The sequence below is a fragment of the Vulpes lagopus genome, chromosome 1 (assembly GCF_018345385.1).
Source record: "Vulpes lagopus strain Blue_001 chromosome 1, ASM1834538v1, whole genome shotgun sequence".
NCBI classification, from domain to species: domain Eukaryota; kingdom Metazoa; phylum Chordata; class Mammalia; order Carnivora; family Canidae; genus Vulpes; species Vulpes lagopus.
The window spans coordinates 155,317,928-155,335,149 of record NC_054824.1 but is presented as its reverse complement, the minus strand read 5'-3'; the positions used below and the strand labels follow the sequence as shown (position 1 = coordinate 155,335,149).

The 17,222-nt window shown below is 41.6% G+C and overlaps 1 protein-coding gene across 1 annotated transcript in view; it reads left to right on the top strand.

Annotated features, from left to right (window-relative positions):
- Positions 1-6,081: 6,081 nt before the first annotated feature.
- CD247 (CD247 molecule) overlaps positions 6,082-17,222 on the top strand; it is a 74,313-nt gene continuing 63,172 nt past the window's right edge. Inside the window, exon 1 of the mRNA XM_041724518.1 lies at positions 6,082-6,229. Within this exon, the coding sequence (XP_041580452.1) occupies positions 6,121-6,229 (109 nt within the window). The 5' untranslated portion in view covers positions 6,082-6,120. The remainder of the gene's footprint in view (positions 6,230-17,222) is intronic.

The window sequence follows — 17,222 nt, the reverse complement described above, 5'->3', positions numbered from 1 at the left end:
TATAACTTACAAAGGAACCCTTGTAAGTTTATCAGCAGAGACCTTATAGGCAGGGAGAGAATAGGATGATAAACTCAAAATGCTGAAAGAAAAAACTGCCAACCAACAATACTTTATCCAGGAAAGTTAACTCTCAGAAATGAAGGAGAAATAAAGATTTCCCTAGACAAACAAAAGCTGAGGGCATTCACCACTAGGGGACCTGCCTTACAAGAGATCTGAAAGGAGTCTTTCAAACTGAAATTAAAGGTTGCTAATTAGTAATGTGAAACATACGAAAATGTACAATACACTAGTCAAAGTAAATGTAGAGTCACATTCAGAATACCCTAATACTGTATTATGGTACCATGCTAACCACTTACTTCTAGGATAATGGTTAAAGGACAAGAATATTAAAAATAACTACAGATCTAATTTTTTAATAAATACACGATGTAAAAATAGGTAAACTGTGACACCAAAAACATAAAAGGGGTGAGCACAAGGGTAGAGTTTTGTATATGATTGAAGTTGTTATTAGTGTAAATTAGACTGTTGTATCTAAAAGGTGTTTTAAGTAAGCGTCATGGTAAACATAAAGCAAAAATCTATAGTAGATTCACAAAAGATAAGGAGAAAGAACTCAAAGCTTACCACTACAGAAAATCAGTTCACAAAGGAAGGAAACAAGAAAGGTAGAAAGGGACAAAGGAACAGCAAAACAGCCAGAAAATAATTAATAAGATGGCATTGGTAAGTCCTTATCTATCAATAATTACTCTAAATGTAGATGGAGGGCAGCCCGGGTGGCCCAGCGGTTTAGCGCTGCTTTCAGCCCCAGGCGTGATCCTGGAGACCCGGAGTCGAGTCCCATGTCGGGGTCCCTGCATGGAGCCTGCTTCTCCCTCTGCCCGTGTCTCTGCCTCTCTCTCTCTCTCTCTTTCTCTAATGAATAAATAAATAAAATCTTAAAAAAAAATAAATGCAGATGGATTTTTTTTTTAGATTTTATTTACCCACGAGAAACACACAGAAAGAGGCATAGACATAGGCAGAGGGAGAAGCAGGCTCCCTCTGGGGATCCTGATTTGGGACTTGATCCCAGGACCCTGGGATTGTGACCTGAGCCAAAGGCAGATGCTCAACCACTGAGACACCCAGGTGTCCCTAAATGTAAATGGATTTCATTCTTCCAACAGAAAACAGAGTGGCTGGATGAATAAAAAAACAAGATCCAACTATATGTTGCTTATAAGAGACTTACTACAGTTTTAATTTGAAGGGGTGGAAACAGATGTTCTATGCAAGTCAAAGCCAAGAGAAAGCAGGGCTAGTTACACTTATATCAGACAAAATAGACTAAGTAAAAAACTGTAACAAATACAAAGAGGATCATTATATACTAATAAAGGGGTAATTTCTTCAAGAGGATATAACAGTCATAAATATATATATATATATATATATATATATATATATATATATATATAGCCAACATCAGAGCACCTAAATACAGTGAGCAAATACTAACAAATCTGAAGGGAGACAGTACAATAAGAGTAGACTTCAATATGCTGCTTTCAACAATGGACGGATAATCCGGATGGAAGATCAGTTAGGAAATATTGGGCTTGAATCACACTTTTGACCAAATGAACCTATCAGACACATGCAGAACATTCCATCCAGCAACAGAACACACATTCTTCTCAAGTGCCCCCAAGAACAGTTTTAAGGAGAAAGTTTATAGTTAATAAATTCCCCACATTAAGAAACAAGAAAAATTTCAAGTAAACAACCTAATTTTACACTTTAAGAAAGCAGAAAAAGAAGAACTAAGCCCAAAGCAGATGGAAGAGAATAATAAAGATCAGAGAAGAAATAAATGGAATAGAGACCAGAGAAATAATATAAAGGATCAATGGAACTAATATCCGTATGTCAACAAAAACAAAATGACAAACCTTTAACTAAACCTATCAAGAAAAAAAGAGAAAAGTCAAATAAATAAAATCAGAAATGAGGGACGCCTGGGTGGCTCAGTGGTTTAGCGTCTGCCTTTGGCTTGGGTTATAATCCTGGGATCCTGAGATCAAGTCTCGCATCAGGCTTCCCAGAGGGAGCCTGCTTCTCCCTCTGCCTCTGCCTATGCCTCTCTGTGTGTGTCTCTCATAGGTAAATAAAATCTTAAAAAAAAAAATCTGTCTCTCATGAATCAATCAATCTTTTAAAAAAATCAGAAATGAAAGAGGAGACATTGTAGCTGATAACACAGAAATAAAAAGGATCGTAAGAAATTACTATGAACAATTACATGTCAACAAGTTGGATAGCCTAGAAGTGGATAAATTCCTAGAAACATGAAACCTACCCAGACTGAATCATGAGGAAATAGAAAATCTTAACAGACCAATAATGAGTAGAGATTGAATCAGTAATCCAAAGTCTCCCAACAAAGAAAAGGCCAGGAGCAAACGTTCTCCCTAGGGAACTCTACCAAACATTTAAAGAATTATCAGCAGTCCTCAAACTCTTTCAAAAAATTAAAGAGGAGAGAACACTCTCTAACTCAGTTTACAAGGCCAGCATTACCCTGATACCAAAGGCAAATAAAGACATTACAAGCAAAGAAAACCGTCAATATCCCTGATAAACATAGACACAAAAATTTTCTTTCTTTTTTTTAAATGAGGTTTTGGTTATAATTCCAGTATGGTTAACATAAAGTGTTATATTACTTTCATATATCTCAAAAATTTTTTTAAAAATTTTCAATAAAAATATTAACCAACCGGAATGCCTGGGTGACTCAATGGTTAAAGGTCTGCCTTTTGCTCAGGGCATGATCCTGGAATCCCAGGACCAAGTCCCACATCGGGCTCCCTGCATGGAGCCTGCTACTCCTTCTGCCTATGTCTCTGCCTCTCTATCTGTGCCTCTCACGAATAAATAAATAAATAAAATCTTTAAAAAAGTATTAACTAACCAAATTCAACAGCTCTTAAAAGAACCATGCATCATAATCAATTGGAGTTTATCCCTGGGATGCAAGGGTGGTTTGACACATGCAAATCCATTAATACAAAACACCACATTAATAGAATAAAAGATAAAAGTCATAAAATCATCTCAATAGATGCAGAAAAAAGCTTTCAACAAAACACAATATTTTTTCATGATAAAAATGGCCAATGAATGGTATAGAATATAAGAAGCACAAACCATAAGCAAAAAATGGATAAATTGGATATCAACACAATTAAAACATTTTCTTTTTTTAAGATTTTATTTATTTATTTATTTATTTATTTATTTATTTATTTATTTATTCAGGAGAGACACAGAGACAGTGAGAGGCAGAGACATAGGCAGAGGGAGAAGCAGGTTCCATGCAGGGAGCCTGACGTGGGACTTGGTCCCGGGTTTCCAGGATCACGCCCTGGGATGAAGGCAGTGCTAAACCACTGAGCCACCCGGGATGCCCAATTAAAACATTTTCATTTAAAAATACCATTAAGAAAATGGAAGCCACAGACAGTGAGAAATTACTTGCAAGCACAGAATCAATATTGTTTGTTTTTGCATTATTTTTTGTTTAAAGATAGATTTCACATAACATAAAATTCACCATTGTGAAGCGTAATCTCAATGATTTTTGCTATGTTCATTGTGTCTACACTATCACCACCATTTAATGCTAGAATGTTTCTGTCACCCCAAAAAGAAACCTCTTACCTATAAGCAGTTATTTTGAATTTCACCACTTCCCCATCTCCTGGCAACCACTAATCTACTTTCTGTCTACAATGCATGTTCTTTTGTTTGGCTTCTTTCACTTAACAGAATGTTTTCAAGGTCTATCTATGTTGTAACACGTAATAATACTTCATCCCTTTTTATGCTTGAATCATATTCCATTTTGGGGATATACCACATTTGTTTACTATTCCTCAGTTGGCTGGTTTCCAGCGTAGGGCTATTATGAATAATGCTACAATGAACATTCAGATAGGAGTCTTTGTGTGGATATATGTTTTCAATTCTCTTGGGTATATGGCTAGAGGTCGAATTGCTGGATCATATGATAATTCTGTTTAACTTTTTGAGGAACTGTCAAACCATTTTCTTTTTCTTTTCTTTAGTCTTTTTTTTTTTTTTTAAGTAGGCATGGAACCCAACATGGGCTTGAACTCATGACTGTGAGATCAAGACCTGAGCCGATATCAAGAGTCAGACGCTCAAATGACTGAGCCACCCTGGTGCCCCTCAAACTGTTTTCTGTAAGGGCTTCATCATTTGACATTTTCACCAGCAGCATATAAGGGTTCCAATTTCTCTACCTCCTCGCCAACACTAATCGTCTATCTTTTTTATTTTAGTCACCCCAGGGGGTATGAAGTAGTATCTCACTATAGATTTTTTTCTTTCTTTTTTCGTCTTACCCATCCCCCCATTCACCTCATCTCTTGCAACCACCAGTTTTTTCTCTGTATCAAAGACTCGGCTTCTCTCTTTTTCTCTTCATTTGTCCATTTGTTTTGTTTCATAAGTTCCACATTTGAGTGAAATCATGTGGTATTTATCTTTCTCTGTCTGACTTATTTCCCTTAGCATAATACCCTCTAGGTCCACCCGTGTTATTGCAAATGGCAATATCTCATTTTTTAAAATATTTATTTATTCATGAGAATACACAGAGAGGAGAGAGAGAGAGAGGCAGACTCAGGCAGAGGGAGAAGCAGGCTCCATGCAGAGAGCCTGATGTGGGACTCAATCCCAGGTCTCCAGGATCACGCCCTGGGCTGAAGGCGGTGCTCAACTGCTGAGCCACCCGGGCTGCCCAAGATCTCATTTTTTTATGGCTGAGTAATATTCCATTATATACCACATTTCTTTATCCATTCACCTAATAGGTGGATACCTGGGTTGCTTCCTATCTTGGCTACTGTAAATACTGCTGCAATAAACATAGGGATGTATATATCTCTTTAAATTAGTGTTTTAGTTTTCTTTGGGTAAATACCCAGTAGTGGAATTACTGAATCATATGGTAATTCTATTTTTAATTTTTTGAGGGACATCCATAACGTTTTCCACAGAAGCTGCACCAATTTACATTCCCACCAACAGTGCACAAGTGTTGTTCCTTTTTCTTCACATCCTTGCCAACACTTGTTTCTTGTGTTTTTAATTTTAGCCATTCTGACAGGTGTGAGGTGATATCTCATTGTGGTTTTAATTTGCAACTTCCTGATGATTAGTGTTGTTGAGCATCTTTTCATGTGTCCATCTTCTTTGGAGAAATATCTATTTTGATCTTTGGCTAATTTTGAGGACAATGGTTTTCTGATTGTTGAATTGTATTTATGTGTTGGTATTTTTAGTGCGATGGGTTGATTAGTTTACAATGGTGGTCCTCTTAAGATTATCAAAGACCATAGGCTTTTCCATATACTCAGGTCTTTTGCATTCTTCAGCAACATTTATTTCTAGTTATTTATCTTATTATTGTAAATTACTCCAGTGTTTTAATATTGACAATCCAAAAAAGCATTTGAAATACTAGGTAATTCCATTCAGGCCAAGTTTTGATCTGCAGCCTCCGGTCTACCCAAGCTACTTGCTTTACAGGGAAGGACGCTGACACCTCGAGATGCTGAGTGACTTTGTCAAGGCCACACAGTGCATAGGTGGCAGAGAGTGGCACGAAAGCCCAGGTATTCTGCCTCTGTGTTCATCCTGACTCTGGATCCAGAGCCCTGCCATCTCACCAACCTCCAGAAAAATGTCTCAGTCTAGGAAAATGGCAAATAGCCTTATGTGCATCACGAACACCTACTTGCCCAGGGCCTAAAGTCACCAGTCAAGACAGGAATTAGGGATAATTTGACAACAATTAGGATAAAAGGAGAGTAAAGCAATGTTTGCATGAGAGAAAAAGCAAAAATTTAGATACACACACGCCTCAAACCCTCAAACCTCCAGAGCTTCCTGCCGATGAACCGAAAGGGGGAGTGTGAGCTTCTTGGCCCTGTTGGCAGGTGTCTATCTTCTCACCAGCCCCACAGTCCTCCACTTCCTGAGGAGGCAGGAGCAGAACAAAGGCGGCAGCCTCCTTTTCTCTTCTGTGTCCCAGCCATGGCTGCCACAGCCTTGGCATCCTGGCATCATCCTGGGGGAAAGGACAAGATGATGTGGAAGGTGCTGGTTATCGTGGCCCTGCTGCAGGCACAGCTCCCGGTGACAGGTAAGGCCCAACATGTTGACGGCAAGGAGCTTTAAGAAAGTCATTGTGCATGTGTGTGGGGCAAGAGGAGGGGTTGTGAGGGGCTGGTGTCTCTGTTGAATCCTGTTCTCCCCAGATCAAGGGGCGGCAGAGCAGAGAGGACCCTGCTCGATGCCGGCATCTGCTCATTACAGCCAAGCTGGGCCTGGGTTCAGAGCCAGATGCTTGAGCACACACCTCCCTAAGTACAGGGTTTTCCAGTGATAAAAGGAGAGAAGGAAGTGCGTGGAGGGGGAGGATGGGGTGGAAGGAGGCAGAAGAGCAGCTGGGGCAGCCCAGTGTGGAGAAAAGGAAAGGGAGTATCTCACAGATGCCTGGTGGGATGAGAAACTGTCAGCCAGGCCATCTTTCTCTTGGCATCTTCTTTCACCCCCTTGCTGACACCATCATTGCCCCTTTCCTTCTTCCTTTACCAAAAGAACACTTCTCTTGTTGGTCCGTCAGGGTCACAACTGTGATCATGGCTGACTGGAAGCACCTGGATGGGGCAGGGACTAAGCAGCGGCGTCAATGAAGGAGGGAAGGGGTCTTCCTTGAGGTCCATGTCTAGTAACAGCTCTGTCATGGCTACTCTGCACCCCACAGCCAAAGGCTTCCCTGTGACACACCCATCAGGTTAGTGACTCACTTACTGCCCCTCACTGCAAGCAGCTCTCTATCCAAGGCCAAAAAGCTAGAGATACTGACAGAATGTAGGGACAGATGAGAAGATGTGATCTGTTAAGTCACCACCGTGAGGAACACCCAACCAGCAGGAGAACTCACTCCTCATCTTGTTTTAGTTCACGGAAACCTGGCTTTTCTAGAATCCTTTCACTCCTACCATGTTTTCTAGGCCAGTAGTAAGGAGATCATTCGAAACAAAACAGGCTGTCTCGGGGGATTGGTGCCATGGCATTTTTATAGGAAACAGGACCAGCTGTATTTGAATCTAAAAAAAAAGGAAGGGAGGGTGGTCACAAATAAATGACCTTCCTCCACCTCACAGGTTACCTCGGGGTCGGGGGAGAGCGTTTAGCAACAATGGTAGGAGGGCAGGAGAGGCCACTGTCAGTTTTTGCTCCTGCCAGGGAACATGGCACAGCCTCAGCTTGGTGCCTCAGGGTTTCTGAGGACTAAATAATGGTGGGGTTTTCTGTAAGATCACAGCTTTCTTCTCAGAAAAGCCTTGTTGGTTATGAGTCACATGGTGCTGTGGGGTGAGGACTCCATTGCAAACCCTGAGCAGCCCATCCTGTGTGCAGGGGACAAGAGGACCACATAGCCTGTGAATTCAGTGATTTCAGGGCAACAGCTGACGGTAGCTGCTTCAGACCCTGGGCTTCAGGCCATGGAGATAATTCCGCTACACAGAGTTTCCTCACCAGTCCATTTGCGTTGGCCTGGGGGCCGAGGTAGCAGCAAAGTAGAGTCAGAAGAGAAAAAGGAAAAGCTGCTTGGGTGGTGGTGGCTGCTGAGAGTGGCAAACAAAAGCCCCACCAAGCAGACTAGATGGGGGCTGTGCCCCTTTCCACACTTGGCACACACGAGGAAAACGTTAGATTGACTGGATTTTTCATCTTTCTGCGAGCTTCTCTTAGATAAGGCTCCTAGATGAAAGTTCTTCCAAGCATCTCACCCAGCTGAAGCGAGGTAAAGGGAGACTTGAGCCTTTAACCCCAAGGGCTGCAAATGGCACCATGTGGCCTTTACGACTTCACTGGGTGAAGATAGAATTTGAGTTGAGGTATTCTCTCTTTTCTTCCTCAATTAAGTCACCCATATCCCAAACTCTTTATAAAAATCCACTTTAAAATTATTTATTTATTTATTCATGAGAGACACACAGAGAGAAGCAGAGACAGGCAGAGGGAGAAGAAGGCTCACTGCAGGGAGCCTGATGCGGAATTTGATCCCAGGACCCCAGGATCACGACCTAAGCCAAAGGCAGATGCTCAACTGCTGAGCCACCTAGGTGCCCCTAAAAATCCACTTTTTACTAAGATTTTTCCATTTGCCTTTATGGAAATGCCCAGATTATGAGGATCAAAGCAAATAGTGATCCAGTTTGTCTACATGAGGAGGTGTCCCTGGGTGAGAGTCTGCCTAGATGGTCACCGGGATCTGGGGCTGAAAGTGACAATGGTGGTGTGCTTAACAGCACAGGCGCACTTTTGCCTGGAGAGCCGTCAGCTCCTGGGTACCTATAACTCCCTACCCCGAAGTGGCCAAGAATGCGCCCAGTGGTCAGTGGCCATTGTCTTGCAAGGCGAGGTCCTACAGCTGTGACACAAAACCTCGGAAAATACAGGTCCCCAGGCTTATTTGCACCTCTACTTTTAGGGAGGCAGCTGGATGTGGTGGCAAAAGTCAGGTCAATCATAGATGGAATCCCAGTGTTGCCACTTTTCTAGCTGTGCAACCTTAGGCAGATTGCTTAACCTCTCTGGGCCTTAGTTTTCTCCCCTCTAAAATAAGGATAACTTTTTTTGCAGAGTTGTAAAGATGAGAAATGAATATAATATGCTTGATACACAGCAGACAGCCAATACATGGAAGTGGTATTAATTATTACTATTATTACATCATGGTCTGTTTTCTTGTTCTCAATATCTAGCAACAGGAAATGGAAACCCATGGTTAGAATTCTTAATTTGCTCTCAACTGTGTGGTAAACAGCACTGGGCATTCTCTCCATCTGTTGAAATCCAACTCGTCCTTCTTTTGAGTTCTGACCATACCCATTCTAGCACAGGAACATGGTCATCCAGCGGAGCGGTGGGCCCAATCGGGAACAAAGCTCGAAGCTTTGACAGGCCACAGGATGAGGTTTAGAAATAGCCATTTTTATTTTCTAAGACAACTTATTCTGTAGGGGATGTTCCCCCAAAATATATAATATAAATAATTAGAGGAGGGAAATGAGAGGCAAAGTCTGCCAGGTCGTCAACTGGTCAGGATGGCCACCCAGATTTTGTAGCTGAATGTTTGGTGTGCGTGCTCAGTGACTGGATATTTAAGTGCAAACTTCTCGAATGCCAGCTCTTTGCTTAAACCGCTCAGAGCTGGATGTAAGGGGAACTTCTAAGTAATGCCAGGACAAGGTTTTCTTCAATGGCATTTTCACCAACATCTAGTCATCTGGCTCTGTTCATCCAGATGAGCTCCTTAAATTTTTTCCCTTGGCATTTCTCACACTTGCTGGCTTAGAGACCAAGCTGCTGCTGTTGCCCAGTCCTGAGAAGCTCTTGCTTAGGTGAACGACCACTGTTGTATGTATTTTTAATTCTTTTTCTTTTTGCCTCCGTCTTTAAAAAGTTAGATTTAACTTTTACTGGATGTACGCTTTTACTTTCAAGAGTCCCCAAACATCGTGTCTTGTGTTTTATTTAGAAGGGTTAGGGCCCTCGCTCGGGAACTGGTTTGCATTAGAGCTGTCCAAACAAGCTACCTTGGGAATCCTTTTTCTCCTGAGCTGTATTTACCTACGGTCAGCTAATGGATTAAATAAACAGCAGGGATATTTCAACATAGACTTCTCTGCTTGAGCCAACGTTAGTTCTTATTAACACTGAACTGATGGTAGATTTAATCAATTTGAGCAAACATTCAGTCAATTTGGTTAAAAAATAATCAAACTAGTCACTTGACATATTAGTTGAGACAAACTATTTAGTCACTGTGGTACTTAGCTGTTCCTTCCAGCCTGAAAAAGTGAGTCTATGTTCCCTGAGGGAAGAGACCACTCAATCTTGCTCAGAGAGGTGTGCGGTGCTTAGTGAACTGCTGGAAGCAGAGTCCACACACCATAAACACTTGTGGAACGAATTAAATAGTGGATGAGTGAAAGAAATCTGGATGTTTCCATGTGATTAAATTAACTTTAATGGTTTATTGAGTGTGAAATATATTGGAGTGGCATTATTTGGAAGTTTCCTCTAGAGGACTTAGCATTTAAATCTAAGCCAAGCGAAAAAACAGAAGTTAAACTGGTGGAGGGGACAGGGCAATTTAAGTGAACAAAATAATTCAAAATAAGTTGTGAGGATGGTTTAAGATAAAATCTGTTGTTATTAAAATTTTTGATATAAAGTTTCCAATATTTGTTTGTTTTGGACATACAAATAAGATAATTTCATATGATCTGAATAATATTATACCTCAAAAATAAATAAGCAAATAAAGAAAAATGTTAATTTTTCTGACTTGGCTTCAAGACTAGGGAAAAAGCAGAAAATAAAAAAAGGCTAACAGTTGGAGAATGTTAACTAACAAACTTTAAAAAAAAACCTAATTAATGAGAGGTACCAGGAGAAGAATAAGTTTGTGGATTATGGCAAAAATCACAGTATTCAATTCCCTCAAAATATGGGAAGAATAAAAAGGCAGATTGCCTAACCAATGTGGTCTGATTTGGTCTAGGTTACTAACTAAATGTTCCAAGTAGCTATCACTATTTTCCCCTCTCTTAATTTGAGGTGTTTTAATAAAAATATCATAAACTCATTTGAGGAAGTTATAGATTTTTTTAAATCCATAATCTGACAAGCTAACCCAATAACTTGTTATTTTTATTTCCTTGTGTTCCATTCCAATAGTTTTTATAACTGTATACATGTCTTATGTAGTTGCCATTATAAAAGCATTTCCATGTGCTGTTTTTTCTTAGTAATCCATTGTAAGCATTTTTTTATGCTGAGCTTTCACAATTGGTTTTAATTACTATGTAAGCTTCCATAGTTCATGCATCGTATTTTCCTACTTCTTTACCGTTGGACATTTGGGCTGTTTCTGATTTTTGTTATTATAGCCAATCCGGTGAGAAAATCTTTACATATGTAGCTTCTAAAATTTCTTTTGAATTATGTCCTTGGGCTAATGTCTCCAGGATTGACAATTAAAAGAATAGGTTAAAGTAAAAAACATTTCGCAGGATACTTTAGGCCTATGTTGAAAAAGTTCAGTTGAGGAAAGACAATTTTTTTCCTAAGGTTCCAACCCTCTGTAAGTGCTTCTATCTTCTCTGGAGCAGCACTACGGGGAAGGAAGGAGAGGGCCATGGAGCTAGAAAGATCTGGCTTCAGGAGGTGGTTCCTCCCCAGCCTTCCACCGAGGGAAGCAGCCGGCCTGCAGAGCCTTTCTTCCTCTGTAAGATGGCGGTAACGATGTCTACCTCCTGCAGAGGATGATGGAGCAGAGATGCCACTCTGAAGTGATGCACCCAAAAAGGTGCTTGGAACTCAGTAGCCTGAATACCTGGAAAACCATGTGGTCCTGAGTCTCCCAACCTGCTAAAGAGAAAGAACGTCATTTGCCCAATGCGATAGCTGGAAACACTGGTCCTACCATCTTTTTCCTTTTTTTGTTGCTGAATTGGAATGTAAACTTGGGCAGACAGCTCTCTGGGCTCTAGTTTCTCATCGGTGAGATGAGGTAGGAGAGAGCTGAACATCCCTTTCACCTACAAAATGAATTGTGTGTGTTCTTGAAATTATGAAGTTTTTAAGAACATTTACTTATCGGCCCCCACCCTCCTGATATTGGCTCATAGAATTAGGAAACTAAATTTCGTGATTCCCTGAAGCTCTAAATACTTTTTTTTAAATCTGGACTTCCACCTTATCACAATATTTGTAACTCTCTAGCAGGACCCTCTGTTGTGAAAAATCCAAGGACGTAGTCCAACGTTTCTGGCTTGCCCCTTATGCTTGTACATTTGCTGCAGATTTATCGGAGGCCACCCAAGGACTTTGTTGACTTGAAGAGGAAGCAGATTGCTGTCTGAAGCAGCCCGATTAGCAGTGGGGGGAGTGTTAGGAATGTTCACTGCCCACTTTGCTTGCCTGTTATGATTTGTGCTACTCAGCAACTAATTTTCAGGCTCAAGGGGAAAAAAATAAATAGAAAGCATTAGAACAAGGACAAGCAGGATCCTTCCTCCGACCAGAGATGGAGACCGTCCAGAAACTATCTGTCTCTTAACGCAGTCAGACCTTTGTATTTACAAAGTGCCTTCCTATTCCCTCACTTGCTGGATCTTCTTCACTATCCTGTGGCCAGTGGCAGATAAAGTAGTAGGATTCTCTTTTTGTAAACAAAGAAAATAAGGCTCAGAAGTTTGATGACTTGCCCAAGAGTAGAACCAGGCCCCAAACACAGTTTCTCTGATCCCTCGTTCAGGGTACACATTCTCGAATATTCTATGTAGCCTCTCTCCCAGGTCTTCGCTAGGCAGTTTGCAATATCATGCACCGGTGACTGAGCTCTGAGGCAGACTTCTGAAGATATTGTGCTTAGTAAGCACTGACTACTATTTCCCTCTCAATTTTTTTTAAATTTTTTAATTTTATTTATGATAGTCACAGAGAGAGAGAGAGAGAGGCAGAGACACAGGCGGAGGGAGAAGCAGGCTCCATGCACCGGGAGCCTGATATGGGATTCGATCCTGGGTCTCCAAGATCGCGCCCTGGGCCAAAGGCAGGCGCCAAACCGCTGTGCCACCCAGGGATCCCTCCCTCTCAATTTTTTAAGAAATAGTTATTTTGATGCTGAATATCTTCACTCATGTAATATGAATTTTTCTGCTGAGTATGAAATATTTGGTTGTTAACATGGAATTATGTTTTTCTCCAGTGTGCTGCTATAATTCTGAATTCACATTTCCCACAAATCTGGTAAAATCTATATTATTAGTTTTACTGTTAATAAATACATCTACTTTGGAGCTTGTCTTGGGAGGAATCGCCCTCCGTGTGCAATCCATGTGTGCCCCATCCCCACCACTGCCCTACATGTATATGAAAATCAAATGCGTAAAGAAAAATTAAATTAAATTATATTTGAGAGGTTTTGATTCTAAGTAATAGCTTGTAATTGATCTGCTTGGTAAGAACGTATCTTCATACAGCGTGTAAAATTTTGTATGTGTGAGGTTTTCTAAAGGAACAGTGAACTGTTACACACAGAGTTGAGGTTCATTTGTTTGTTTGTTTACGAAATCCTGAAGGAGTAGGAGAATTGCCTTTGAATGTCAAATGTCTGTAATCAGCTTTCAATTATTTTTGCCAGCTCTTAGCTTGAGTCCACATGCATCTGCTTGATCTGAGCTCAGGGAAGGCAAACCCTTTTGCTCTTGACTGGCACAAAACAAACCAAGATAAGAAATCCGATGCAGAACAAACTACGTGAAGCACTAAAGAACCAAATGTGTGAATATCTGTCACCTTCTCAAAGTTGCCTGTGAAGTGCTCATGAGCTTCTGCGGGACATTTGTAGGGCACTGGGTTAAGAGTGGGTTTGCAAACTTTGGGGTTGGGAAGGACAACCCAGAATGCAACCACCATTTGGGATAGGATGAATTCCTACTTCTCTCTCTTGCTGTAGATACTAGGAACTCAGCTGTGTGCTTCTGTGTTTCCCCAGGTCCCTTCCATGGGATGCTGTACTGGTTCTAAGACATAACGTGAATGATGGCCCTCAGTTAGAACTGCCCTTTCATCATGTGGGCTGAGAGGGATGATGGAGAGTTGGAGAGAAGAGGTGTTACAGGGGAAAGAATAGAAAAGACAGCCTGGGGGTGAGGGTGGAGGTTGCGACCTGTTGTCACAGGAGGCAGAATGGCCAGAGCAACCTGCTCCAGGGAGAAGGCAGCTGAGCCAAGTGAATCCACTGTGGACATAGCCTGTGGCCAAGCCCAGTCCTGCGGTTAATAGCTCAGGGTGGGTGCTGGCAAACACGCGTGCCAGTGTGTGCTTACCCATGTGCTCTGGTGGGGGTGCAGATGTCTGTGCCCTAGTGTGCACATGCTCATGTGGGACGCTGTATGTTTGTGTACATGTTTTGGTGTGTTCCGGTGTGTGTGTGTGTACTCATGCATTGACATCCAGTGTTCACACACTGCTGTGCCTAGCATGTGTACGTGCTCGTCTGCATACTGATGGACATGTCTTGTGTCTGCAGATACATGTTTTGGTGAGCATCACTGAGTGGTGTTGTGTGTATGGAATGTGTATTTAAGAGGTCGGTGGGGGATCCCTGGGTGGTTCAGCAGTTTGGCACCTGCCTTCAGCCCAGGGCGTGATCCTGGAGTCCCGGATCAAGTCCCACGTCAGGGCTCCCTGCATGGAGCCTGCTTCTCCCTCTGCCTGTGTCTCTGCCTCTCTCTCTCTTTGTCTCTTGTGACTAAATAAATAAAATCTTAAAAAAAAAAAAAAGGAGGTTGGTGGCAGCAGGACAGCTCTGAAGAAAGAAGGGCAAACGTTGGTTCAACTCATAGCTGGCTATCTGGGGAAGTGAACAGTAGGGCTGAGATGCTGCTGGGTACATTCTAGGGATTCTATGAAGAAGGGAGATAAGAAAACCTATTCAAACTAGAATCCCTAGGACCTTGGAGAGGTGGGAGTAGCCTCCTTATAGCTGCAGAATCTCCAGGTCCCTCAACTTCCCTCAGAACTTTCCTGTCTCCCAATGGAGCCTGCTGTCTGTCCTTCATTCTACCTTTCTTCCAGCTGTCTCTACTAAGAATACTGACCCCACCTCACTGCCGCCTGTAGAAATCCCTAGCTGTCCCCTTAAAATCAAGTCCAGATGCGTGTGGCTCTCCGGGGCAGGGCCCACTGTTGACATTGTTATCAGCATTAAGGTGACAAAAGAAGTTGGAAAGTTTGTTGTTCTCAGAACTCAGTATAAAAACCCAACACCAATAGTTCCCTATGGTGAGCCTTTCTCAAAGAGGAGGTTCAACACACAGATAGTTTCAGGAACACTTTCCCATCAGCAGAAAATGTTATCAGCTCCTCAAATTCTCACCAGTTCTTTCCACGGTGGCCATCTTATGAGTTCTGACTAAAATAGTCAAAATGCATGTGACGCATTTCTTCATTTCTGCCCTGAGAATAGAATAGCGAGCAACCCAATTACATGGTTCCTGGTGACCTACTTTGGCCACTGAGAGTTGGTATTGCTAGACTGATAGTTATTTCTAATATCCAATTATTCAAACCATCTGATCAGCTACTGGATGTATCAGTGAGTAAATATTAACCAAGTACCTCTCATGTACCCCAAGTCAAACAATGATGGTTTGCAGATGGTTGTCCAAGCAGATCCATTGACCAGGCCAGTGTCTTAGAGATGCCTGTTGAGTGATTAAGAGCCTGTAAGTAAAAGAAAGCTTCCCTGGTCCTATAAACCATGTTCTCAGATTTTATGAAAAAGTCTTAATTTGCCTACAGGCTTGCTTTGTTACAGTCTGGCCTAATTTTCATCATTTTGTAAGCCTGTGCTAATTTCCATGCTGAGTTTTGTAGCAAAGGAGGTGTATGTCTGGAGATACCACCCAGCACTGTTTTGAGTTAGGCCAGAGAGTTTCAGAAATTCTCCCTCTGATTTCCTCAGATTAGAGAGAAATCTTTGTCTTTTCTTCCACTTAACTATCAATGCTTCAAAGCTCAGACCTATATGAAATACACAAATGCTTTCTGGACAAAATGAATCTTGTCCATTTTCTTTGGACTTTACTGGGAACAATAAAGATTGAGCTACAAAAGGTTGGCAAAGAGGATTATTCTTTTTCTTTCTATTAAGTGTAGAGGCTTCAAAAGAACAGCTCAGAAAGTCAAATAATTGTATCCGCTGCAGCTCACCCATCCACCTCCCTGCTGACCTGGTCTGTGAAATCCCCTTTAAAAACTTGGCCAGCTCTCACCTGCCCATTGCAAATGCTGTATTGTTAAATGTCCCCATACATAATTCCACAAGGGAGGCTGCTATAAAGCAAATTCCTTCCGTTTCAACAGAGGACCTCGTCAAGGATAGCTCTTTGGGGTGAGGGGAGGAGGGCCTCTAATTTTCAAAGCTTTGTAATCTCATCTTGGAGAGGGAGCTACTTGAAAACCAGAAGTGGGTTGTGAATAAAGTTATAATCACAAACTCCTGCAATCTAAAGGGACCAGCCGGGAGGACATGGAAGGGAAGATTTAGAGAACAGTTGTTTTTATTTTTTTTTTTTTAATCTTCATGGCTATTTCTTGATTTCACTGGTTTAGAAAAAACACATGTTTTAGCTTCTAGCTATGGTTCTAAACACAAAGTCTCAGACTTGAAATTGATCTAATCCTGGTTTGTTTTTAGACCGTAGTGTCCTCAGAAAATTCCTGTCAGCCTTCCTGAAGAGCACAAAATGGCTCCTCTGTGCCAAAGGCCAAGGGGAGGTTGTTGCTATTTGGGCATTTTTAATTTGGGGGTTGAACATTTTTTAGCAGCATTCAAGCTGGGAGTGATTTTAATTAAAAAAAAAGAAGAAGAAGAAGAAGAAGAAGAAGAAATCTAACTTCCAAATTGGCCATTCATCTCAAATTCAGTACAGAGTGATCACCCAAGGAAGCCAAGATTGTGCTCCTGGGTCATCTCTGCAGCATCCTCTCTATGGTCCTGGATGTTCCTCTGGCTGGATCCCTTCAAACCCATGGTCTTTCTCCATCAAGTCTGGCCTTGTGTCATCACCTATCTCACCTACCACCTCCATTCCCTCTCCTGAAGGTTTAAAAAATCAGAGAGAATACTCAAGTCACACGTAATAGGATTTTGAATTATGCAAACTCAAAATAATGCAATAAAAATGTTTCAATTCGTGTGCACTATTAAAAATAATGTGACCCTAATTTCACACTTATTCCTATGAGAAATTAATTTTGCGAAGTCATTGAGAATACACTTCTCACTTTGTGTAACTACCTTGTAATCAGGAGCGGCTTATGGGGGTGCCTGGATGGGCTCACTCAGTTAAGCGTCTACCTTCGGCTCAGGTCATGATCCCAGGGTCCTGGGATGGAGCCCCAAGTCAGACTCCCTGCTCGTGAGAGCCTGCTTCTCTGTCTACCCCTGTTCGCACTCTTTCTCCCTCTCACAAAAAAAATAAATAAATAAATAAAATCTTTTAAAAAGAAGTTTAAATAAAAAAGAAGTGACTTGTGAT